At 45.9% G+C, this 26,518-nt stretch overlaps 1 protein-coding gene across 2 annotated transcripts in view; it reads right to left on the bottom strand.

Annotated features, from left to right (window-relative positions):
- SNX32 (sorting nexin 32) overlaps positions 1 to 26,518 on the bottom strand; it is a 305,491-nt gene that overhangs the window by 251,534 nt on the left and 27,439 nt on the right. For both annotated transcript variants that reach the window (XR_015299987.1, XM_086938325.1), the window contains exon 2: positions 10,359 to 10,463. Coding sequence is in view for 1 of the 2 variants with exons in the window: in XM_086938325.1 (XP_086794451.1) it covers positions 10,359 to 10,463 (105 nt within the window). In the remaining variant the exon portion in view is untranslated. The remainder of the gene's footprint in view (positions 1 to 10,358; positions 10,464 to 26,518) is intronic.

Genomic DNA, 26,518 nt, shown 5'->3' with positions numbered 1-26,518 from the left:
GTGCACGGCGGAGGGGAGGAGGGTGCAAGGCGGAGAGAAGGAGGGTGCAAGGAGGAGGGGAGAAGGGTGCAAGGCGAAGGAGAGGAGGGTGCAAGGCGGAGGGGAGGAGGGTGCAAGGCAGAGGGGAGAAGGGTTCTAAGCAGAGGGGAGAATGGTGCAAGGTAGAAAAGGGTGCAAGGCGGAGGCGGAGGGGAAGGGGGAGAAGGGTGCATGGGGCAGGGTGAGAAGGGTGTAAAGCAGAGGGGAGAAGGGTGCAAGGGGGATGGTGATGAAGTTAAAAAATCCCCCCCCCCCCTCTGGAAACATTTCTGTGGACGCCCATGATCAGAGCCCACCCCACGTAAACTTCTTGTAACGCCACAGAGCTCCTTGAGCTTTTCTCTAGTCTGGTTACTTTTAGTGGGAGTGCTTTATACTATTCTATGAAGGTGTTGTATGCATTGAGATGTACTTTATAAGATCTTTGTGATTGCAAATAACGTTTTATGATAGTGATGGCCACTCTCTGAATCCTTCATCACGTCTAGACCTGATTCTTCATGTAGACCAGTGGTTCCCAAAGAGTGCGCCGCGGCACCACAGTGCGCGGGTAAAAAAATGGTGGGGAGCCATGGCCAACTGCCAATTAGGTCAAGAGAGCCACGGCTCAAAAAAGTTTGGGAACCACTGCCTTATACAATAATTCAGCATAATAGAAACTAACAGCAAAGGGAAAAAACTAGTGTTCACACAAGGGAGATTTGCAGATATGTACAATTAAAGCACTACACATGGTGCACTTCACCCCAATGGGGCTACATGTAATGAGAGCATCTATCCCAAACTACTACCCCAGATACAGAGATCAGAAAGCTGATTCAATGTAATGGGCATGGGGTCAATCCAAGTCCTACAAGTTGTATGTCAAAAACAAGCAAGCAGGATGATTGGTTCCTTAATTCTGACAGACTAAAATGGCGAAGGTACCCTTCACAGCATTTTTAAAGCCACTGCTTGTACCTCAAACTGACACACACTGCAGCAACTGAATGCACAACAAAGTTACAGGCTAATTGTAAGTCTTAATAGTTTTAATGCAAAAAAGTCACATTCTGGTACAATGCCCAGCTATTCAAACGCGTTCCATAGTCAGTTTACATTGCTCATTCAGTATTGACGTTCTTCAGGAGAAAATATATATTCAGAATACGTACTCAATCAGCATGCTTGTCAGACAAGCAAGAACTAAGTCCTTCCTCATAGGTTCACGAATGCCAGGTGAGTTACAGGACTGTTAATCATGGGGATTTATTTGCTATGTTACAAAATGTGGGTCATCAATTACAGACGTTTTTCCAATAATATTTGTTTCCAAAATCTATGTGCTGGTTAAAAAAGGCTGGAACACCAAGTTATATTCATCTATTGATTTGTTCATGCCTGTCATGAATGAGTAAAGTTTGATGAGCCTCTAATCCTTTTCCAACAACAATACACTGATATCTCAAATTGAATGTTTCCAAAACAGAAATTCTCAAATGTGGCGACTGGAAAAATTATGATCCACTCGTCGCCTGGCCTGATGGTCTAGGAACACAGGCTAAAGAATTGAAGAAGGTAAGAAACCTCAGAATGACAATGGACTCCAAGCTGTCAATGAATGCCCAAGTGGACAAACTAGCAAGATCAAGCGTTGTTATTATAAAAACTCTGTGACAAATCTTTCCCCAGCTGGGATTTCCACATAGGGTCCAGGCTACCATCTCCCTTGTTTTGTCCAAACTCGATTACACCAATAGCCTCTACCACAGATCACCTTTAACGACTATGAAAAGACTATAACAGATTCAGAACTCTGCTGCCAGACTACTCTTACATATAAAGCTGCAAACCTACATCTCCCCTGCCTTGAGTGCCCTGCATTGGTTACAGGTTGCCAGAAGATCTGCCTTTGAGCTGCTTTGTATCACCCACAAAGCGGTACATGGAACAGGATCCATCTTCATTAGGAATAAAATCACCAAATACATTCAACAAAGGAATCTCCACTCTAGAGTGGCACCTCACCTCAAAATCCCGCAGTACAAGAAAAAAACCATGGGTGGCACAGCCGTCTTTGTTCAAGCAGCCAAACTATGGAAATCTTTACCCTCAAACATATGATCCACGGATAAAACCACCTTATCGTCAGAAAACTACTCAAGAATTGGCTCTTCCCCAAGTAACCATCATAAGCAAACATAAATATACAGCATATCCCTCTGTTTAAAAGCATTTATTTGGACTTAAGATATGTACCTACACATGTGTATTGCTTTGTATAAACGCGTATAATAATTATGTTTTAAAAATATAGATATTCATTAGTTCTGCGTAGTAAATGTACATATTACTTATAGTTACATTATTCTATGTTTTTAACATGTATATAAGTGACTGCATGAATAATTTTATCTTTTATCATAAATATTTAACTACAACTGCTTCACTATTAAATTACAAAAAATAAAACCAAATACATTAATTTAAAGTACAACAACACTTGGAAGCCAAAGTTTTATTAAATGCATGTTTAATCTACATATTCTCAGAAAATCTAAATTCTCAACAGACGTTCCTCAATGCCAATTTAGAATTTGATGTTAGTATAAATGGAAGCCACATAGTGTAGCCTTTTCCGTCGTAGTTCAGCAAAGCTCAAGTAGCACATGAGCACAGCTTGACAATGTGCATTTTTGACCCTTCAACAACCTTCGAAGTAAATATGATTGTTGACTTTGGATGATCGCAATATGTCAGCTTCATCATTGTGAGAGATGGATGGACTATTGTGTCCCCGCTTACGAGCAACCCTGCGTTCCAGCAACACTGTGAGTAGCAAGCAGATGAATAATATGCCCAGTTTATAAATATATAGAAGTCAAGCTAACTCCCTCTCAACATCACTTTTTTGAAGAAACAGACCCATTTGGTTCAGCCTCTCTCCATCACAATAGCCTTTAACCCATTAAATTTGGTAGCATTCTTCTTCCTTGTAGCTTCCACATCAGATTGTCCACAAACCCACACACATTGCTGGACACATTCTATATGTACTTTCTGCAAATCCAGAAATAGTTACCTTTCAAGTGGTTATTCCGTTTGCATGGTCAGACCACCATTTGCTTGCTTTCCAATATAAAACACCACAAAGCAACACACCTAAAACCACCTTACATGCACCCACCTATCGATTGTGGAACAAACTCAATTTTGAACACTTTGAAACACAACTAACATCCAATACAGATCTAGACACAATAAATTCCCTTCAAAAACTATATGACTGGCTACAGGAAGCTTTTGATATCCTAATACCACTAACAGCAACACAACAAAGCGAAAGAAAACAGGCACTTTGGAGAAATAATGAGCTAAAAGAGCTAAACAGCAAATCAGAAAATTGCAACGCACCTGGCTCAAAACAAACACCAATCAAGACAATTTTCACCTACAGAAGCTTAACAGGTTATGCAAGTCAGCAATCAAAACAGCTAAGAAAATGTTATACTCAGACAGAATTAAAAATGATAAATGTACAAATAAAGAATTGTATAAATTCTCACTGAATTTCGTAAATCAGATTACCTAGAAGGATCTCATCCCATTACTCATGAATTCACAAACTGGCAAATCATTACACAACCAACGCAGACACATTGGTCTCCTATTTAAAATGAAGAAAAACCACCAGCACCTAAACTTTTCCAAAACAAACCTCCAAGAGTAGGCTAACCCATCCCCTGCATTCCTCCAAACAAATATTATACAATGAATTTATGAACCTGATGAAAGCAAGTATACCTGCTGGCAGCCCTTCTGACCCATGTCGACCTCAAACCATCAAGAAAATGTGTCTAACTACTTCTACTGCCACACCAGTAGGAAGAACCATCAACAAGTCCTTAACTATGGGAATATTTCCAGAAGACCAAAAAAAGTCATACATATGCCCATTACTAGAAAACAAACTTGGACTCGCTTAACCCGGAAAACTACAGACCAATTACAAATGGACCTTTCCTGAGCAAACTGATAGTAGAGGCAGCATTTGCCCAGATGTCACAATTCATTGAAGCTAATTCCATACTTACAGACTTCCAAACAGGATTCCATTCAGGAAGAGGCACAGAATCTGCCATCACCGCCATCTAGGATGACCTACAAACACAGTTGACCTGAAAGGGGTTGCTGCACTACTTCTTTTGGACCACTCAGCTGGTTTCGACACAGTTGACCATGACTCTTTAATATAAAGACTCTACGAAGCCGAAATAGAGGGGACTGCTCTCTACTGGATCCCATTCTACTTTCAAAACAGAACAAATGGCATCCCTTCCACCCCAACCCCCTTTTCACCCAAACCATACTGCACAAAAGCAGGGGTTCCTCAAGGCTCTATCATCTCACCCATGCTTTTGAACATCTACATGAAGTCATTACCAGAACTGATAAATGAATTTCACCTCACATGCTACGACTATGCAAATGACACACAAATACTCCTTAAACTGGAAAGCCCCAAAGACATTTGAAAATCAAACATTTTCAGTTGCCTCAGAGAAGTTGATCAGTAAATAACACCGAGCCATCTCAAATTGAATGCTTCCAAAATGGAAATACTCACACGTGGCAATTGGAAAACTTATGACCCACTCGCTGCCTGGCCTGATGATCTGGGAACACTGCCTAAAGTATCTAAGGAATTAGGAAACCTCAGAATTACCATGGACTCCAAGCCATCAATGAATGCCCTAGTGGACAAACTAGCAAGATCAAGCTTCATTACTATAAAAACTCTGTGACTCATCTACCTCCACCTGTGATTTCCACACAAGGTCCAGGATATCTCTCTTGTTTTGTCTAAACTCTATTACACAAATATCCTCTACCTGAGATCCTCTTTAACAAAAATGACTTCTCTTACATATAAAGCCACAAGTCCACATTTCCCCTGCCTTGAAGGCCCTACATCGCTTACTGGTTGCCAGAAGATTCACATTCATGCTGTTTTGTATCACTCACAAAGCAATACATGGTACAGGGCCACTCTTTATCAGGAATAAAATCACCAAATACATTCAACAAAGGAACCTCAGCTCTAGATTGGCACCTTGCCTCGAAATCCCACCATACAAGAAAAAACATAGGTGGCACATCCTTCTTGGTTCAGGAAGCCAAATAATGGAACTCTACCCCCAAAAATAAGATCTACATATAACTACCTTATCTTCAGAAGACTACTCAAGAGTTGGTTCTTCCCCCACATAACCACCATACGCAAACATAAATATACAGCATATCCATGTGTATTCCTTTGTATAAATGTGTATAATAATCATGTTTATAACTATAAAGATATTCGTTAGTTCTGCTTAACAAATGCACATATTACTTTAAGGTAATATTATTTCATGTTTAACATGTACATAAATCAGTGCATAAAGAACGTTTTCATCATAACTAGTCAGCTACAATTGTTTCACTATTGAAAAAAATATAAAAACAAATAAAGTAGCTTAAAGTACAGCAACACTTGAATGTCTGAGTTTATTAAATACAACTTACATCTAGATATATTACCTTACTTATACATATATACCTTCCATGTACTTATGTATCTTTATATTTATTACTTTATTCCTAATTCAGCATCTCCAATGCACTACCCTACATCTCACCCTGTACCTCTCTCAATATATCCTCTACCGCCACTCTCATACTCATCCCAAAGCCCATTCTACTACTATGATACCCCCACAACACTTTTCTAGACTCTTCCCTCCTCTCCCCCTTCTTGCATTATCCAAAACCTCTTTTACTCATCAGATCTCCCAAACAAGCCTTTCTAAACCATTCCCCCTGACTCTTCCCCCTCCCCTCTACTCATCCCAAAACTCCTCCTGCCGCTATGCTCTTTCTTATAAACACTTTCTAGAGCCTCCCCTCTTCTGTCCCTCCACTATCCTTTTCAATCCAACTAACAGACTCACATGCCCACCACTCAAACTAATTTCATATTTTCCCTATGCTAATTCACCACTATTTATTTATTTGCAAAGTTTTATATAGCGCAAATCCTGTTTGGGGTCTGGAGTAGCGTGCTACTTGCCGAACATCACTTTGACACCTCATCAGGAGTACCAAGCACTATAAAAATGCAAACCCTTTTCTCTTCTATCCCTCCACTATCCTTTTTCAATCCAAATAACAGACTCACATGTCCACCGTTCAAATTAATTTCATATTTTCCTATACTAATTCACCACCAATAGTTTTTAAGTTCCGGAGTAGCGTGCTACTCACCGAAAAGCACTTTGATGCCTGGTCAGGGGTAGTAAGCGCTATATAAATGTAATTACAATTATAATACATTACCTACCTTATGCCTATATATATAGCTTCCATGTACTTACTATTCAGAGTTCCCAAACTAGCCTTTCTAAACGTTTCCCTCTGACTCTTCCCCCATCCATCTCCCCTTTACTCATCCCAAACCCACTCCTACTGCCATGAACAAAAAAAAAATCTAGACCCTTCCCTCTTTTATCCCTCCACTATTCCTTTTCAATCCAAATAACAGAGTAAGATGTCCAACACTCAAATTGATTGCCCTTATCCTGTTTGGGTTTGGGAGTAGCATGCTACTCACTGAAAAACACACCACAACAGGGGTAGCAAGTGCTATATAAATGCAAACTTTTCCCCTCCTCTATCCCTCCACTATCCTTTTCAATCCAAATAACTGACTAACATATCCACCACTCAAATTAGTTTATATTTCACAATACTAATTCACCACAAATCCTTTATGGGGTCCGTAATAGCGTGCTAGTCGCCGAAAAAGCACTTCAACACCTCATTAGGAGTAGCAAGCGCCATATAAATTCAAACCTTTTTCCTCTTCTATCCCTCATTCTATTCTCAATACAAATAACTGATTAACATACCCACAAATCAAATAATTTTCATATTTCACAATACTAATTCACCACAAATTCTTTATGGGATCCGGAATAGCATGCTACTCACCGAAAAAGCGATTTGACGACTCGTGAGGGGTAGTAAGCGTTATATAAATGTAATTACAATACAACACAATATTTCAAAATATAGTTTGAATGACAAGTAAAGAGACACGACCAGCCCTGTGAACCTTATCACGGATTCAAATTAATCAATATAAATCATAAACTTTGTTTTAGTTGCGAACCTTCCAAGAAGAGGTTACAAAAATGTATGAGATAAAGAAAGGTGAGTAGTGGAAAGAGAACAACAAGACGTTGGAGAATGGATCTCTAAGGTTGGGAAGACATAAGGGTCAGGATCAAACCTCCCTCCAAGGCATCCTTTCCAGATCACACAAGGAAGGGAAGGCTGAGCATTTATCGGCTAGTAGAGGTATCATCAAGAAAAGAGGCCTTGGAACCACCATGCACTTGCCTGGCAGAAGCATTTGGTGGAATTGTCCCCGAACGAGGCATTTAGCACACATTTGATCCACTTCACCTTGGTACTGGTTTCCCTTCTTCGTTGTCTCAAATAGTGGATTTCTGTGGAGATGATGGGAACAATTCCCTTCCTTGTTGAAAGTCTATCTCCGTCCTGGATTACTAACTTTGGCTTCTTGCTTTTTTCATTGCATTGAGTTCCTGGACAGATTCCTGCAGGAGCGGCCCGAGTAGGTTAAGAGTGGTGGGTCCGTGGGGTTGGGGGGTAGGGACTCGACAGGAAATTAAATGAATAAATAATTTTCCCTCATCGTCGTTTGGCGTGTCCCACCCACCCCGCCCCACCACTCTTACCCCGCTCCTGGATTCTCGGTAGTTCGGGGTCTAATCACAGCTTGCTTGCTACGGAGGCAAGTGCATGTCTAGCTATATCAGCCAGCGTCAATGGAGTTCTCATGCCTTCCCACCTGGTGTAACAGATAACTTTACAAGTGACATAAATGATCTCTCTAGTCACATATTCCCTTACCGCTGACATTGTGAATGACACAACTATGGATGCAGTATGATTTTTTGTTTGAAAGTATGTGTTTTGTAATTTAAAGATAGGGTGTGAAGTCCTTTCATGTACTGTTTTAAATAAAGTGAGGTCATAAAGATTGAACTTTGTCCATCTTATCAAGCCCTCAGGTCACCCTTTCCATTGCCAGCAGCATCCAAAGCCTGCCTGACCATTCTTGGGTTGTTGGAATGGACAAGGACTTCATCTTAATGCTAGGAGTTGTTTTCACGCCAAGCGCATATTAGTAATAAGTCTCCAGTCTGTTTTTGGCATAATTTGAATCTCCACCGGTCTAAGTGGAAGGATGTACAACACTGAATTTGGTTTGCAAGGTAGGTGTGTGAGCAAAGGCTTGTGTATCTAGCCATAACAAGAGAATTTTAAGGCGGGTTCAGTTTTTTTTGATAGCCATCAGGAGCAGCTTGTATTCGGTAAAAGAGGCAGCGCAGGGGAGGAGTCCGTGGAGGGTTACGGACGGGGCACAATAGAGTTTTTGTTCACTATTTACAAAAGAGGCTGGGAGGTGGGGGAAAGGGAGGACAACAAACATGAATTAAAAAATACCAAATTAAACTTACCTGCTGGCACATCGCATCGCACTCTTCAACTACTTCAGGCAGGCACAGGCTCCCAGCCTGCCCTGCAGCCAATCCTGAAGCTGCTCTCACATGAGTGCAGCTTCAGGATTGGTTGTAGCGCCGCAAATTTGCGCTCCAGGAAAGACTGGGAGTCTGTGCCTGCTCTCTCCAGCCCCAGCAATGCAGCTGAGGTTGGAGAGGGGTCACTACGCATGTGATTTTCAGCCAGCCTGAGACCGCCAGTCCACCACTGCCATTCTAGCCTATCTTAACCCTGGCCCCGCCCGCTCCCCACCACAAGCAAAATAAAATGATAATATAGCGGGTTTTAAACCCGTCTTCTTTTTACATTTTTTAAACTGCTGGTGGGTGTGATGCTCTTCCGCCATAGCGGAGTAGCCACTGCTGATAACCATAACTACATACCCAAAACTGATATGTATTTTATTGAATTTCAGAGTGGTTTTTTTAACATACACAAAAGTGTTTTGACCCCAGCTAATCAAGCCTTTATTAAAGATATACTACATCGCCCTGGCAGTCAACCAGCCCCTTTAGCGGTAAGCATCAAGTGGTGGCTGCAAGGCTGGCCTATGGCCAGGTCCTGTGACCAGCTCTCTGTGGGTGGCTAAACCTCTACTGGTGGTGAAACCCTTTAACTAGGCACAGCAAGCATTGGTCGTTGGGCTTGGTTTCTTTAACTCTTTGCATGCGGCCAAACCCTACTCTACACAATGGGGATGGGCTGCATTGTCAAGCATACAGCCAGGCCCAGCACTCAATTCTATACGAGAAGCCAACTTATGGTGCACGCTGCCTTCTACAGCTTCTGCTTCTGTAGGGCCTCCTATAACCTCTCTGGGGGAGAAGTGCACATTTTGTGCATGACTGGTGATAGGAGGACATCAGTCCTTTCACTCAGTTGAAAGGTTGATGTGGATTCTAACACTGTTGGTGCATGATGACCTACACCCCTTGCCGAGTCTGAGGCCATGGGATAACAATTGAGTGCCCCAGCTTGTTGTTGATCTTGGGCCCTCCTGGGTTAAAGGTTTGTGGAGAACTTACCTGCATGGTTAAGTATGGAAAAATCATAAGGTTGCCAAAAAAGTATATAGTATAAGAATTTATATTGCATCTGAATTCAGTTGGCAGATTAGTAACACTTACAGGCTTTGAAACAAAGGGCCATATCAGATATACTGCGCTAAATACATAAAATGCTAATGCTCCAGGAATGTTCTCGCCCATACATATGCCACCCAATCACAATCATACACATGCATCAGGAGGCCACAAAACTCTCTTGGTGGACATCATTGACTTAGTCACATTGCTGACCTCAGTCATCCATCTATGTTGATTAGAGTACCCAAGTAGTAGAAAGAACATGGTGGAGTTCTGAAAGTAACCTTTAAGTCATTTGTAGTGCTCTGGAACGAGCGTTTTAAGGGAGAAAGGTACTGATAATCTCACAGTAATAGGTATAAAGGTATAGAAGTGAACAAACATGCCAGTACTTTCAAGCAAATGGACAAGGACTGAAACAGTCATTTCAGTGAATTGTACTGCAAAGGTGTGAGTAGAACAAGCAGTAGGATTTGCCAATATGGAGTCTTCTCACACTGAGGGATGGGAGAATTGATAAGGCTTGCTTCACTTTTTCAAATATAGACTTTAAGTCAGCACACACACCATTAATGCAAACCAAAATCTAGACACTACTCAATAAAAATGTAAAAAGCTCACCTTGGTCTGAACAGTGAACTTCACCTTATCTCGCTCGCTGACGGCATCAGAGATTTCCACCTGAAGCGAAGAGTCATTATGAAGGTCTACAGACACCGAGCGGATCTGGAAAAATTACAAAAGGGAGAGTTTTAAGCACTGAAAGAGGTACACATAGACCGCAAGGGAGGGAGGGATCTCCCTTTTTCCATTGGAGGGAATGTGCATGTCCTGAGGGTCAGGGTAAGTGCTGACTAGTTACGGGCATTCCTTGACAGATATGAGCAATGCAACTTTTGGGCATTAACGCAAGTCAAGCCAACCACTACTGGGGCCATATTATGGATGCAGCGCATTTTCCTGGATTGTGCTAGGATCCACCTTTCAAAAAGTACACCCAGCACAATCCAGGAAAATGCACCACATTATGGTGAATGAGCTGCCCCCAGGTAAGCCACAAACTCGTGCTGCTCCCAGGGCAGCACATTAATGTAAAAAAAGGGAGTGTCTACCTTAAAGTCACTCAGTGTTCTCACAATGCAGGCAGCAACCCACCTGCACTTTTAGGGGATTAGGGATTCCCTTGCAGGCTGCAAGAGGATCTCTGGGGCGTTCATGGGACCACCTTTCCCCCCACCAGAGGGCTGCAATCAGGGGGTGCACTGACAGTGCACCAGCTTTTAGGTGGTGCACTGTCAATGTGCCTCCTGAGAGCTTCTTTGCTTCTGCGCCTACGTCTGTAATATGGCGTGGGCGCAGAGGCAAAGGGGTTCCCACATTTGCATGGGGCCACGCCAGCATGCAAAGGAGGAAACACCCTCTAACGATAGAGCTAGCGCTTTAAGAGTCTGCAGCCCCTTTTGAAATATTAAAATGCCCCAGGTGCGCGCAAAGCGGGGGCAAACGCCCTTTGCGCCCCCTGGTCACTGGTATAATACAGCGCCTGGTGCTTTAAGATGCTCGAAGAGAAGCAAGTGATTTACAGTGTAGAGCAAACAAGTGCTGAAGGCCAAGGTACCTGATCAGGTTCTTGGTTGGATGGCACGGCCCTCTAACTAGCCGCGCAAGTCAAGCAATTACTAAGCTCATGGTTCCTGTGCAACATAAATAGGAGGCCTTATAATTGCTAGAGAGAATATATTCCAGAAACCAAAACAAGTGGTCTATAAGAGGGGAAAAGTAAAGTGGTATTTAGAAGCCTCACAACCCCACATTTCCCTTGATTTAAGCTCTTTGTCATATCCATATTCCAGAAAGTTGGCAGCATACAGTTCCCCTCAAATACCTTAGACACTAACCAACCCAGGATAATCCATCTTCTAGAAGAACAAAATTCCAGCCCAACCAACTCAATCAACCGACATTAAGTAGAAAAATAGGGGGGGATTTGGCTCTGGCATAAGCACCATTCCTGACACTGCTTTGATATTCAGGTTACTGTACCCCTATATGAAATGGCACATATGGCATATATAAGAATCAGCCATATTTGATAGATCTCGCAGTCGGGAGATGATCACAATACCAGTCCTGACGATGGATCTCTCTAAAACGCTATAAAAATGAGATACTGAGATTGTCGATATTTTAATTTCAGAAAGCAAAAGGAGATTGTTACAATTGTTTCTCTGTGCCCTGAAGAAGTGACTAGATAATCAATTGTTGCGAAACATGTGTTGGCAGTTTTGATGGTTGTGATTTTCTACTGTTGTAAAATAATTAGAAGTCAAACTATATTTGAATTTCTGAAAGGAATTATGATTGACTAGCCAATAAAAGATCCAGTGTTGATTTTCACCATCAAGTCATAATCTTTATAACTTCAACCCATCTTTCGAAACAAGTGATGACACTATTGAGCCTTGCCCTTCTGGATTAATAGTGCCAGGGATGAAGACAATGGATAATACCAGGTTGTACAAGCTGCTGATGCTATGGACAAACATCCACATGGTGGTTAGATGTGCACTCTGGTCAGTTACTAAATTCCAGCCTTTCAGCCAATAATTACTCACTATTGAACATATGCCACCCGGCGCTAGTGCAATAGGTTACTTAACCTGGCTGTGGTAGTAGCGGTATAGATCTTGTGAAAGCAAGAATGCTACTTAGGGAGGGGTAGAGCTTTCATTCCAAAGCCCCTAGGGTCAGCCTTAACTCTAGGCCCGCCGTCTGTTCTTTGTATTGAAGTTGCCCCGAAACCACCTTGGGCTAGAACCACATAACCTGCAATTCAGGCAGCTCTTAAAAACTGAGTAATTCAACTTCTCCTTGGACTAACTTCAAGTAGGGTGGTAGCAAGTGAGGTATGCTGAACATGGACCTGTTCACATCTGATTACATTTGAGCTATAGCCTGAACCTCAATAATTAATTCAATCTGTACAGCACTTAGAAGTAACAGTGAGGAGACATATAGAGCTAGGTATCTTCTAAATAGCTTCTATCCTGGCTTGCCCTCCTTGTAACCAGTATAAACAAAGTTTATTGTCCTCCCGCATCAATTTGTCATAATTCACGAGATGCCCCGAACAACGCTTTGCCTGACTCTAGACCCAACTACAGGACTGATGAGTGAGACATAGCACCACGGAAGTGCTAATGAAATGCCTGTTATTTGTGGGAATCCTGGATCTCAATCATAATCACTCTATAGATAGTTCATGGACTTACGCTCATGGACAGAGCACATGTTCACAATAGGCACAATTCAAGAAACTCTAATTTTGATCTTAGTAGGGAAGAAAGGCCGTTAACCTGTTTTATGGGGTCTGTAGGGCTGTATGAGGGAAATACTGGGGGCACTGTTGATGGTAAGTCACCCCTTCTTGGGTTTCATGAAAAGCTCTATAAACTTGACTTTTTTTGATTGTACGCTGCTCATAAACTGAGTAAGCAGTGCAGGGCAGTCTCTGAAGAATCTCTCAACTCTTCCAAAGATTTATTACTCTTGCCCGCTTTCAGGCAGAGTCTCTAGCCTGCTCTCTGAGGGGCAGATGTATCAACATTAGTAACTGTGATTTCCTAATTGCAATTCTTACAGATCGCAATTCCTAATGTATGATTGTTTTATTTTTAAAAGAGCAAATCCTAGTGGGTTGCAAATTGACCTATCTAATGAATATTAATGAGGTAGATCACAATTTGCGACACACTAAGAATCGCAGCCATCACAGGAATAGTGGCCAATTGGGGTCAGCAAGCTAAGATGAATTGTGGGAGTTCTTCTATTATACGGGGCCTCATTTATGAGGCCCTAGAGGCACTCTTGCAACACTGTAAAGGCATTTGTTTGACGTTTTGGTGGTGCAATGTGCAGCAGCATGTTTACAAGGCCAAGTAAAGGCACTTTACTTGGCTTTTTATGGTCTTGTAAATATGCGCCCCTTTCATGTGCAAAAAGTGTGAAAGGGGCGTTCAATGGGTGTTGCTGTGGGTGTTGCCACACCAAACCAATCAAATCTGAACCATTTCCAGATTTATGAGAAACCGTAAACCTTCGGAATGCGGCAGAATCTAACACCACCCCAAGGGTGGCGTTTGGGAGGCCCTAAAAAGATAAATGTTTTCATTTCTCCTCTTTTTTCACTTTTTGTATGTGTGCAGCACACAGAGAAACTAGAAATATCCTGGATTGATAGGTTTTGTGCAGGTAGGTGTCCCTTCCTGTACAACCTCAATCAACTCTGCAACCCAGTCCCCCTTGCACTATGGCACAAGGGTGCCTGCTTTGACGCATGGCAGCCCATTGTGCGCTAAAGTAGGGGGAAAAGACAGGGAGGCTTATTCATGATCCCCTTGCAACAGTTTAACGCCACTGGTGCGTAATTTTCTTGTCGTACTTGCAGCATGATTTTTGCACCACGTTGCACGGAATTTACAAAGTGGCGCATCTAGGCATATGCGTGACCTTGTAAAGCCCTGTGCCACATTATACCTGCAACATGTATGATGTATGCACTGTGAGCATTCCCACGCAACAAAGCCTAGTAGGAGTGGCGCAGTGAAATCTATCAGATTTCACTATGACAAATACTAGGATGCCACTGCGTCAAAACCTTACGCCTCCCTAATTGCAGGCATAAGAGTGACTCAGTGCTATAGGGATAGGCTTGACCCATGCATTACTGGAGTTGCATTATGCTTGCAACACAACTGCAGCAATAAGTGACTTTAGCGCCGACAGATAGGTCAGGATGGGAGAAATATGGCCATCTATGCATTTATTTGCAGTCTGGCAGCAAAATTATGCATCACTTGTATTGCACACAATAGGACAAAAGTAGAATTAAAGGGAACTGAGAGGGAACATGACTGGAAAGCGTACACCGTCTGGGGTCAGGGGAGAGATAATAACAAGCAATGAGAGGGTTGTGGGGAGGGGGACGAAGTTGGGGAAGCAACAATTAACAAGCATCAGGTCTCGCATTTTTGCGAGTTTGAGCTATCGACATTGTAAATGACAATGACTTTTATTTATGTTTTGGTTTTTGAAGCATAAATAAAACGCATTTACAATGCCAATAGCTCAAACTCGGGTAAATGCGAGCCCTATTGCATTGCAAATGCGTGTTATATACTTTTTAATATGGGATTAGTTGGTATGCTAAAGCTGAAGGTGTGAGCAGAGCAGATCATATAGCCAGCACAAAATATGATGAGACTGCGATGTATGGGGATTGAATTGACATGTACGCAAGTCTGGTAAGTATTGCACGTAAAAAAGAAACACGCCTTTCAGCTAAATGAAAACATGAAACTGATTTACCGACACCACCGAGATGTTAAGTTACAAAATGCAAGTGTTTTCCAAAATGCCCCAAAATGTGGTTGTCATTCAAAAAAAGTACAGACTTATAACACTATGATTGTTTTGTGAACTGAACACACGGCGAGATGTTTGAGTGAGAGTCAAAACATGCTATTCAGACACAAGTGAGGCATGGATCAGTCGTCTTTATCGTTATCAAAAGGAAAACGTCCTGTTTATTCACAGTCTTGTGAAGGCCTGGTGCATTCTCAAACAATAAGATATTTCTTACAGGCAAGTTCTTATGCCACGGAGGTGTGACAAGCTGTACATATAAATGGGGATTTAAAACAAAAAAGCAACTGGGATTGGGGGTGACACCCCTGTGCAGACACCTCTTTGTAGTCTGCAGGCAAGACAGGTAATGGGGGCTTTTAAGCACTTTGAAAAGGATCAGACAGAAAACACAAAAGGACAGAAGCCAGCTGTTCTGCCTTCTGATTGGTGGGTTCTGTTTCAGCCTTGAAGGTCTGGGACGGGATGGGTTTTATTTAACGTGAAACCGACCAGAGTGAGCGCTTTACACGAGCACCAGTTACATAACACAGGGACACATTCATATTATGAACAAGGGAAGGTGAAGCGATTTGCCTGGAATCACAGGGTGCTGAGTTGACGCTGGGACTCGAGTCTGATTGCCTAGTCCCAAAGTCAGCAGCTCTGTAATGACCCATCCTCTCCCAGCCAATAACATCAAGGGCTTCTAGGCACTGAGTCTGAGCACAGGCAACGCTCACCACAGCAAGAGAAATCATAACCCTCGCATGTGCCTACTCAGTGGGTCAACCGTCTATACTTACTTGCCGGTCGGCATCTGCATACATCCTCCATCTCCTCCAACACTCCTAGCAAATAATGTCAGCCAACAACCTCAGTTCTTGGTGATGGTCATTGTTGGCCGCAGATTTATTAATATCAATAATGATTATTGATAACAATATTAATAACATATTAATAACATACTGGTTGTACAATCTTCATTTGCGAACTTTAACCATAAATCATGCACATCACATTACAGTTTATGACACCTTCCCCTGGTACAGGTGTCTGTCTCTCGTGCACCCATCAGTTCGTAAATGGCACTTGTGTACAACCAGTTCTTAATCAGTTTCTTGGTGTTCCGGTAGTTGGTTGGCCACACCCCTTTTTGGGTGTCATGGAGGGGAGCTTCTTTGCCTGGAGTTAGGTCCCCAGCTCGCTACCATTTGCGCCCTGCCGTCCGGCCGGGTCTGGGCCGCGAGTGCCGTCTCCGTCTTTTCCTCCCCTCCTTTGTGCGGCCACGTCACCCTGCCGTGCGGCATTGAAAAGTGAGTGGCCCTCCTCCTACACACCGCCCACCGGTGTGTTTGGTTAGCCAACGATTGTAGGATTTCCGCCACGCCGCAGGGAGGCTCACGTCTTTCTGCGGCTCCCCCCTCTGCCCCTTGGTTCGTGGCCACCTACCTTCCCCCTTCTCTTGCTCCTTTTTTAACGACAACCCGCGAGCGTCATTGCGCCCCACAAGTTGCCCCAGAACACCTCCATTCCCTTGTCGGACAGATGCACCCCATCTTGTCCATATAGCTCTGGGCGGCCTGGGTGGATGAGGCCGTGCCGGATTGATTCCAGGCCGTTGGTTGAGCAAAACTTGTGCATGGCGATATTTAACTTGCGCCTCGCATTATCCACCGCTTTGTTGGAGTCGGCACCCCTCCAGTGCCTCCTGCTGATCATCTCCGACCACACCACTGTCGTGGTCCCCAGCCATGCCGCCGCTTTGGCGATGTCCTTCTGGATGGCTTGGCCCACCGCCTTGCGGCCCAACCGCGTTAGGTCGTTCCCTCCTAGATGTATGATCAGTACGTCCGGCAACCACGCTGAGTCTGCCATGAGGCCGTCCAGGGTCGGTAGCAACTGCTCCCATCTCATGCCGGGCCGTCCGATCCAGCGGATGTATGTCGCCTTGGGTCTGCTTTCCTGGTGCCCGACTCGCCTCCACCAGGACTCCATCCTGGATACGAATGAGTGTCCTACGACCCATACCAGTTGTGGGCGTCCTCCTGCCGAGAGAAAATGCTCGATTAAGGTGGCTTTCTGCGCACCGGGTGTGGACGAGGGAGGGGCAGGAAACCCTGCCGTACGGCATCCCAAGGCGGCTGCTCCCCCCCCCCCCCCACTACCCCTCTCCCCTTTCTGTTTCATTCTTTTTTTTTATTTTTTTTTTTTATATGAGATGCGGGCGTATGTAAGACTTGTAGGCCCTGGACCGCCATCTGCCCACGGCCTGGATCCTGTCCTCTGGCATGCCATACTGCGATGCCGAGGTCGCCACCCCGATCCTGAAGGAGTGCGGGGCAAATGATGTTGCGTGGAGCCCCGCCTTACTGAGGCCCTGGCGCATTACGGCCGTGAACTGGAACCTGCTCAAGTTCCTTCCATCCTGGTGCACAAAGAGGGGGCCATCCCCCGCCGGGCGAACCGCCATGTATTGAAACAGCCAGCACACTGCGCAGCGCCCCACCTCTGGAATACAATGTAGGCGTATCGTCGCCCCTTTTCGGGCCCTATCCGTTTTGGATTGCCTAAGTGTGAGCTCCACAGCTTTTACCATCGGCAAGATGTCCCTTGCCTGCAGGCAGCGCTGCGCCGGGCCTGACCTGTTGGGGGCCACTATTTCGCTTACCCGAAATGCCCCAAAGAAAGCTGTGGTGAACGCGGCCCCGAAGAGTAGCCGCTCATACCTGTCTGCAATGATGCTGGATAGGGCGCTAAGTAACCGACCCAGCTTGTCATAATCAATGGGGCGTCTGGCGTCCTTCTTGGACCCCTCGATTTTCCGCCAGCCTTTCAGGGCTGCTTTCAGGTAGACAGTTGCCGTGGGGTCCTCGCCTGTGTGGAGCCTGGCAAAGTATGCAATGGCGGCCAGGTGCGCCTGTGCCCAAGACCTTGTTTTCTTAGCGTCGAATGCCCACTGTACGAATTTCTCCACCGCTGTGCGCACCCTTGCTTTGTCTTCCAGCGACTCTATGCCCCCTACTCTCATTACTGTGGCCGCGTATTTCTTGTATCTCCTGTGAGCCTCAGAGGTGAGTGAGTGCCCTATTAATCTGGACAAGTCAACCCCCCCAGGTCCCACAGGTATGATGGAAAGGGGGTCATCACCTCGTCCGCACCGGGTAGCAGTTGTTTGAACCGTGTCATCTGTGACCGGGATAGCGCATCGGCGACCGTGTTCTCTGTCCCCGGCACGTGTCGGGCCTTCAGCTCCAGGTTCCCCTCGAGCTGCAATTTAACCAACTCTCGCATTAGCCTCAACATGCCCGGGCATCTTGCTGCGCCTCTGTTAATGGCCTGCACTACCCCCAAGTTATCCGACCACAAGGTGAGCTTCAGGTTCCTTATCTCTTTTTTCCATACCGTCAGAGCCACTACTATTGGGAATAGTTCGAGGAACGTGATGTTTTTTGTGAGCCCCTGCGCATGCCACCTGTCTGGCCACTGGCTGGCACACCATCTGGTCCCCAGGACCGCCCCAAATCCCAGGCTCCCGGCTGCGTCTGTGTATAGGGATAGCTGATCCGCTGTTACCCAACCCTCCTTCCAGATCAGCACGCCATTGAAATCCTGCAGGAATTCGTCCCATACCTGTAGATCCTGCCTTACACCCGTGCTCAGCCGGATGTGGTGGTGCTTGTGGGTGACGCCAGCCGTTAGCGCGGTGAGGCGCCTTGAAAAGACCCTGGCGGGCGGGATGACCCTCGCCGCAAAGTTCAGCCTGCCTACCACCCCCTGGATATCCCTGAGGGTGGCTTTGCGCCGGCCCCGTAGTTTGGCTATTTCTTCCCTGAATTCCTGCACTTTCTCCGGGGGGAGCCTGGCGGTCCCCGCCGTGGAGTCCAGCTCTATGCCCAAGAACGTCAGTCTAGTCGTTGGGCCTGTCGTCTTCTCCTTTGCTAAGGGGACTCCGAGTGTTTCGGTCAGGTCCTCGAACGCCGCCAATGTACTGGCGCACGTCGGGGCTCCCGCCGGTCCTGTGAACAGGAAATCATCCAGGTAGTGCAGCTTCCCGCCCCCCTGATGCCTGTCGTGGAGGGCCCATTCCAAAAAGGTAGAGAATTGTTCAAAATAAGCGCAAGATATGGCACATCCCATGGGCATGGCTTTGTCGACGTACACGCCCCCTTCCCATTGGAAGCCGAGCAGGTGGAAGCTGGTCGGATGTACCGGTAGTAAGCGAAAGGCGGATTCAATGTCCGCCTTGGCCATGAGGGCCCCCTTTCCTGCCGTTTTGACTAGTGCGATCGCGTCATCCACTGACGCGTAACCCACAGAGCATGCTTCCTGGTCGATGCCATCATTTACAGACCCCCCCTCAGGGTATGACAAGTGGTGTATCAGCCTGAATTGGCCCTTTTCCTTTTTTGGAACTACTCCTAGAGGGGAGATGACTATTCCTTCGCACAATTCCTGAGGGAGGGGGCCCTCGATTCTACCCAGGCTCTTCTCCTTTTCTATCTTCGCGCTCACCACCCGGGGATGCTGCCTCGCTGATTGTAAGTTATTCGCTCCCGTTAATGGCAGTGGGCCTTGAAACGGGATAATGAAGCCTTTTTCAAAACCCTCTACTAGCGTCCTGGCGTCTGTTTTGTTTGGGTACCTGTTTGCTAAACTGCGCAGCTGTTGTGTATTAATGGGGGACCTAGCCAGCTGGCACTGTTGAACGTTTACTAGTGTCCTGCCCCCACTAGCCTTCGGGCTAGTGCTTCTTGTGTTTCTCTTTCTTTTCGCTCTTTGTTTCCCGCTTGGAGCCTTTGCATGCCGCTGCAGCGTGTTTCCCCCCGCAGCTTGAGCATGCATGTTGGAATTTGCACGAGGAGCCCCATGAACAGTCCCCCGCATCGTATCTCCAGCATATGGCCTTGGTCGCGGGGGGGGAGCTGGACCGCCCAGAGGAATGCTTCTGGTAATTTTTGTTCTTCCCCTTGTGGGACGAACTCCGAAAGGACTGGTCGTATTTCCCCGTCCAGACTCTCACTTCTTTGGCAGCGAGCATTTTATGAATAAAACCTGAAACGTCCTCCTCGTTCCACTCCATCTCTGGGTGCCTCTGCATCTTTAACCTGAAACCCTTATCATATTCCAACCATGCATCCCCGGGGAATTGCCTCTGCGCAGAATGTATGTTAGCCTCATACAGCCATAGGTCAGCTGCGCAATGGGGGAACCTCTCTACTATGATACACACCATGATCCTGAAAGCGTCTAGCCAATTCTCGAAGTTCCGCTCCTTTCTGGCCCCTCGCCTCTCCCTTTTTTCATCCTCTCTCCTGTCGCATGTGGTCAGGTCGAGGCCCTCTAGCTGTATTTCTAGGAGCGAGAATATATCGATGAACTCCTTGCGCCATATCCTCTCTTTTACTGCGAGAGGAATAAGGCACGCAAGCCCCGTGGCTTTCGTCGTCAAGGAGGCAGGGCCGGGGGATGTTCTGGCGTACAGGTCACTACCTAGCCCCCCTGACCCCGGGCTCCCGGACCCAGTATTGTACCCCCACCGGGGTAATGGGGAAACCTGATCCCCCTGCAGGGATAGGCCCACCTGCTCCTGCACCCTTGACTGCCGGGCCCACCCCGGATCCATCATGTGCCACGTTAAGCCCCCTGTCTCGTCAGTGCGTTGTTCCCTGGGCCCCGCCGCCCCCTGCCCTGAGCTGTTCAGTAACGTCGGAGCGAGCGATTTCAAGCATTCTTTTACAATGGTACTAATATGCTCACCATTAACCGCTCCGCCGTTCGTCTCACCCTGCTTGCTGTCGTCCGACCTCAGCGGCGGGAGCTTCTGGCGCACTTTCCTTGGGGGATTCCTCTTGTACGTCTTCTTCCTCGGCGTGGTCTTAGGCTTCTTGGGTGCTGACGGGCCTGCTTCCTCCTCTGCCTGGACGTCCGGCCTATTCTCCTTCCCTTTGGCCAAATGGGGCTGGAGCCATTCGTCGCCGTGTACCGCCGATATCTCGCGGATTTTCTTCAGCACTTCCGCCATGTCTCCTGGCTGATCTTCCGCCATGTTGTCCCCAAGGCCTAGGTCTGGTTTCTGCGGGTTGGTCTGCGCCGCTGGGTCGGAAGGAATTCCGGACCCGCCTTTGAACTTCCTTACCCGTGTGTGCTGTCCGTCAGATGAAACGGCTCACTGCGCGCTCCAACCGGACAATTGCTTACCGCGCTGGAGCTTGGCGAGGCCGCCGAGCTCGTCGTCTTTCTCCGTCGCTTCGGGTTCCCGGGGAGCTGGGTGGAGAACTTGACCGGCGCGCCGCTCTGTGTGGTAGTTCTTCTGCTCCGGCCGTCCTTCGCCGCCTCCTGCCGTAGTCGGTCCTCTTCAAACGATGTCGTTGTCGCGCCGCTCTCCCAGCTCCTTCGAAGACGTTGTGCTTCTGGTTGGGGAGCGGCGGTGTTTAAATCCCCTTGAGCCCCCTACGGGCTTCAGGTGAACCCCCTTTGATTGGGGGGTTCAAAGGTAGCAAGGTTGGCCATTGGTCGCCCCCCGTGGGCGCCAAGGTCACAAGGTCACTTCCTGTCGGGGTGGCTGGTGCGCACCCCGCTTCCGCTGGTCCTGGCCGCTTCGGGGCGCCCAGGACCAGTTCCATCTCCCCCTGTTGGCACCGCGTGGGTTATGGTGCCGGCCCTTGAGCCTCCCCCACCCTGCGGGAGGGTGCGGCGGCCTCTGCAAAAACCCGAGGGAGCGCTTTACACAAGCACCAGTTACATAACAAAGGGGCGCATTCATATTGTGAACAAGGGAAAGTGAAGCGATTAGCCTGGAATCACAGGGTGCTGAGCCAACGTCGGGACTCGAGTCTGATTGCCTAGTTCCAAAGTCGGCAGCTCTGTAATGACCCATCCTCTCCCAGCCAATAACATTGAGGGCTTCTAGGCACTGAGTCCCCCGTGTTTGGTAAAATAACTAATTAAATACACACACGTGTCCAAAGTGGACAGCGCTTGTGTGATTACATAATTAATTAAATACACAAGCGCTGCCAAATCGGACCGCTCTGCTGAGATTAAATATTTAATTAAATACACGTGCCGCAGAGATTAAATAATTAATTAAATACATAAACGCGGCCAAAACAAACCACGCTTGTGCGATTAAATAATATAAAACAACAAGGGGTGGGGGTGAAGCAGGAAAGACGGTCCGAGCGGATCCAAGTGTGTGGATGGTGCTGCAAATGAAAAAAAAAAAGTTCTTACTGTCCTTTAAAGGAAAGAGTGTAAATCCACCCGTAAAAGATTCAATCCCGGTGGGCGGGGCCATACGCGGACAGGGTGGTAACCAGGAGGGACTAAAAAGCCTCCTGGACAATCAGTGCACCCCGTGTAGCATAATTGGTGATCTCAATTTCCGCACACCAATGAAAATTACGCCCGGAACCCAAAGTGAACTTCGCAAACCTCCACAGTAGCCTGCCTTGATAAACAACATATAAATAAATCAAAAGGATCCACCACAGAGGTATGACTGTCTTCAGGGAAGTGTGTTACTCATCCTGGTGTGGATGCACACAGTGTTTGCTTAAATACCCCTCACACACCAAAAGGGCCCTTGGTGTCATGCTTCATCATAGGGGTCTTCCCGACCCGCTGCAGGACTGGGCGTGCTATGACCTACGACTACGCAGGAGCACTTGTTGTAACATGTGTAGTGATCGGGTAGTGAGAGGAGAGGTCAGGAGCGAGTATGGGTAAGTGATGTAAAAAGGACCTGGCCTCCTGGACTTAAAAAACTTTAATAGGTTGGCGAGGCTGGACCTGTTAAAAAAGTGATGCGGAGATGTCCTGCCTATAATGTGCAGATACTCCTATAAAGTCAACATGTTTCGAAGCAAAGGCTTCTTCAACAGGACTGAAAGATCCCCTCAGTACTCACTATGTTAGTTTTCCCCAATGGGTATGTTGTATACAAAAGTGAAAAATGAAAATATGCATGAAATGTTATACTTAATACGATACCCAATAGTACCATCTATGTGTTAATTATGTAATATAGGAGTTAATACTCCATGAGCCTCTTGTATCAGGTGGGGAAGGGAATCGCCAAATGTAGTTGGTCTGGTCGATTCAGCCTTGCTGCAAAATGGCGCCTACACGCGGCTCCGTCAATTGAAACCAAGTGCCTGAGCAGGAACTGCCAGAGCCCAGCTCCCACAGCTGCTCTGGCCAACTCCTGGGCACATGCCCAACCTCCACAGTAGCCTGGCTTGATAAACAACATGCCTCGTGAAAGAAGCCCTGTTACTGTTTGTGCTCAGCATTAACAATAAATCAAAAACGTGCTGACAGAGTAACACTACAAAGCACACAGGGACAAGAAATGTTGAGGGAGAGAGGCCATCACTGTTCACTTATCGACCGCAGGCTGGAAACTGAGGCGAAATAACAAAAAACAATGGGGGGTTTGTGAAGTAGATGTGGGTGGGAGAAGACGGCACTTGTAAAAACCCAAGTACGCATGTGGAGTGCTCATACTCAAAGAAAAAAGTACCTCCTAAAATGGGAGCAGTGGATGGACACAAGTACTTGGTCCATGCTCTGGGGGATGGTGAAACACAATAAGAAGCATGACCCATGCATGCTATGGACAAGTGGGGATAAAAGATATGAGAGAGACAGTGGAGCGAGCAAACGGTAAGCTAATGTGGGGGCTGAAGCCCACAGACATTGGAACAGAAATGTTAAGAGAAGTTTCTTTTCTGTGCATAGTGCTTTGAAGATGTTCATAATACAAGGCATGGAAATTTGCTATCTTTAGCACTAAAAGGGCAACATCTGGCACCACAACTGTTGCATAACACGCAACTTTTTTATATTATTACATTTTTTTTAAACAACGAAACAGGGCTATAACACAGAAACCACATTAACGGTTATGACAACTAATTGGGTTTATTGTAACAGCGCCATGGATCTAAATTTAATGTCATTGCCACTGGTTCAAATCCTGAATGAACCACTCAGCTTTCATCCTTCAGAGGTTGACAAAATAAGTTTGCCTGCAAAACAGTTAACATCTGTTGTTTGTCGGTAGAACCAACAGAGGTAAACAGAGTGAATATGCACTACTCAAATATGCATGACATATCTATGTTAACACATAACAAGAGGTGTCACAATTAAAGATAAGCTTCCTCCACAAATTGCTGCTATGGCAAAAGTGAAGTGTCTCTCTCCACAATATTTTCCTGGTGATTTAACTTTGTCTCCAATGGGTGAACGCTATGCAACTATACATGTGATCTTTTTCTAAGCACAAGTTGATATTTTACTACATGCATTATGGTGTCTATCTCGCTTTCTCCACTGCACCCCATGCGTATGCGCAGCAGCACTAAACACACCTTGCTTTCAATGTATGGTTATAAACTTACACACCTGTCCTGACATGGTTTTGGCTCTATTTCTGAGTGATGGTGACTTTAAGCTTGCTAACATCTTGAATCTGTATTCTTGCTTTGTGTTGGTCCTTTTAAGGCCTTTTTCCAGACCTAGAAGCATAAACTAGAGGATAGCTGCTTAATATGATGATAGATCCCTTATTCTTGACTCTAATCCATCTATTGCCTATTGGCTTTGACATAATTATGTGTCCTTTCATCATCCTACCTATAGTAGAGGGGGGATCCTGTAGTCCTGACTTTATATTACATATGGTATGGTTTGTGTAGGCACTCTGATAGAGCTAAGTCTTATTTCATCATTCTCAGGCCTACAAGGCCCAGAACTAGAGAGACTCCATTTTGCTTTCTGTCCCTGCAGAACTGAGATGCTTGCAGGGTAAAGGTAATGTTTTAGTTATAAGGTGTTGTTCGCTAGGGGAAAACCAGCCGAGACTGGTTCTTATCGGAAGAATGTGTTTGTCTCCTGGGCCCAGACGTAACATGCGGATGCGCACTGCGGTTGCGCGAGGGGCCCTGGAGCTGGCACAGGAATTCGGTGGGAGGCAGCCCTCTGTTGGAAATTTCCATGAGGGAAGAGCATTCTATATTAGTGAAGTGCAGAGGCAGAGTCAGTCGGAAAGAGTTTGAGTTGGAAGGAGTTCAGTTGAGTTGGATTGAGGCAGAGGAGAGGAGTGCAGTTGCAGAAGGAGAGGAGTTGGAGCAGAGGAGAAGAGAAGAGACAGAAGATGCTTGGAACAGAGAGAAGACAGACAGACAGTCAGTGAGCTGGAACTGTAGGAAGCAGTCAGAAGCAGTTACTTATCAGAAGGAGTTGTGAACAGCTGGAGTCTGAAGTAATGCCTTTTGGAAGAGACTGAAGTTATATCGTGGATTAATCTGTGGGAGCAGCTGGAGTGAATTGGACATTGGAATAGAGACAATTAGACAGAGTGAAGAAGCTAGTGGAGCGAACGGTTACGGAAACTATTAGACTGAAGTTGGAAGGTGGAGAGAGTTCGTGGGGGAGAGGAATCCAGTGCAGAGTGATCAGCGCAGATGTGTGTCCAAGAGTGCAGGAGAGGATCTAAGACGAGCTAAGGCACAGACGAGAGAGGAGCCCAGATGACAGCTAGATCAAGACTCCATACTAATCAGGTGATATTGGTCCTTAATCTTTAAATATTAACCTTGTCTCTATTGTATGCCTAATCCTTTTTCTTTCAGCGGTGTGCAGTCTATTTACAGTCCCTGTTAGTTACATGTGGATGTGGTCAGTCTATTTACAGTCCCTGTCAGTCACATGTGGATGTAGTATAGTAATAAAGCTTTACAGAGACACCGCAGATCTGTGTATGTGTCTATTCCCATTTTACTTTTTAGGTTATGTGTTTTAGTATAGTATTATATTGTAATAAAGATACCCCAGTTCTTAGTGAACCAGTGTGCATGTGTTGTTCTTATGATAGAGCTAACCTTTCTTCTAACCAGATGCTGTATAGTAACTGATGGATCAAAAGGAAATAGGAGCGCTTAAATCAGGGAATAACTTTTGCATACAGTGTGTGCCTCTTGTTCTTATAGTGCAGGTAACCTTTTCTTCTAGTCAGGTGTTACAGCAGGTAAGTAGCAGCTGAATAATTAGGGAGAGAGAGGAGCCCTTGAGCTAGGAGAATAAGTTATACACTAAGTAATTCGGTCATTCCATAATATTATTGTAGTAGTGAACCTCTAGTGAATAGTGAGAGAAACTTCCCAACATAGAGAGAGAGAGAGCTGAAGGTATTCATAGTAAAGTGATCGTCGTTGGTAAGCGGCGTTAATGAGAACACCAGGCGGGACACTGGTGCCGATACCCGCAGGATTGCGGCTTGGGATGTAAGTAATGAGAACACCAGGGAGGATACTGGTGCCTAGATCCGCAGGATTGGGGCTCGGAATGTAAGTGAGAGAACACCAGGG

This window comes from Lissotriton vulgaris, chromosome 9, assembly GCF_964263255.1.
Source record: "Lissotriton vulgaris chromosome 9, aLisVul1.2, whole genome shotgun sequence".
Lineage (NCBI taxonomy): Eukaryota > Metazoa > Chordata > Amphibia > Caudata > Salamandridae > Lissotriton > Lissotriton vulgaris.
This window is presented reverse-complemented; position numbering and strand designations above follow the sequence as displayed.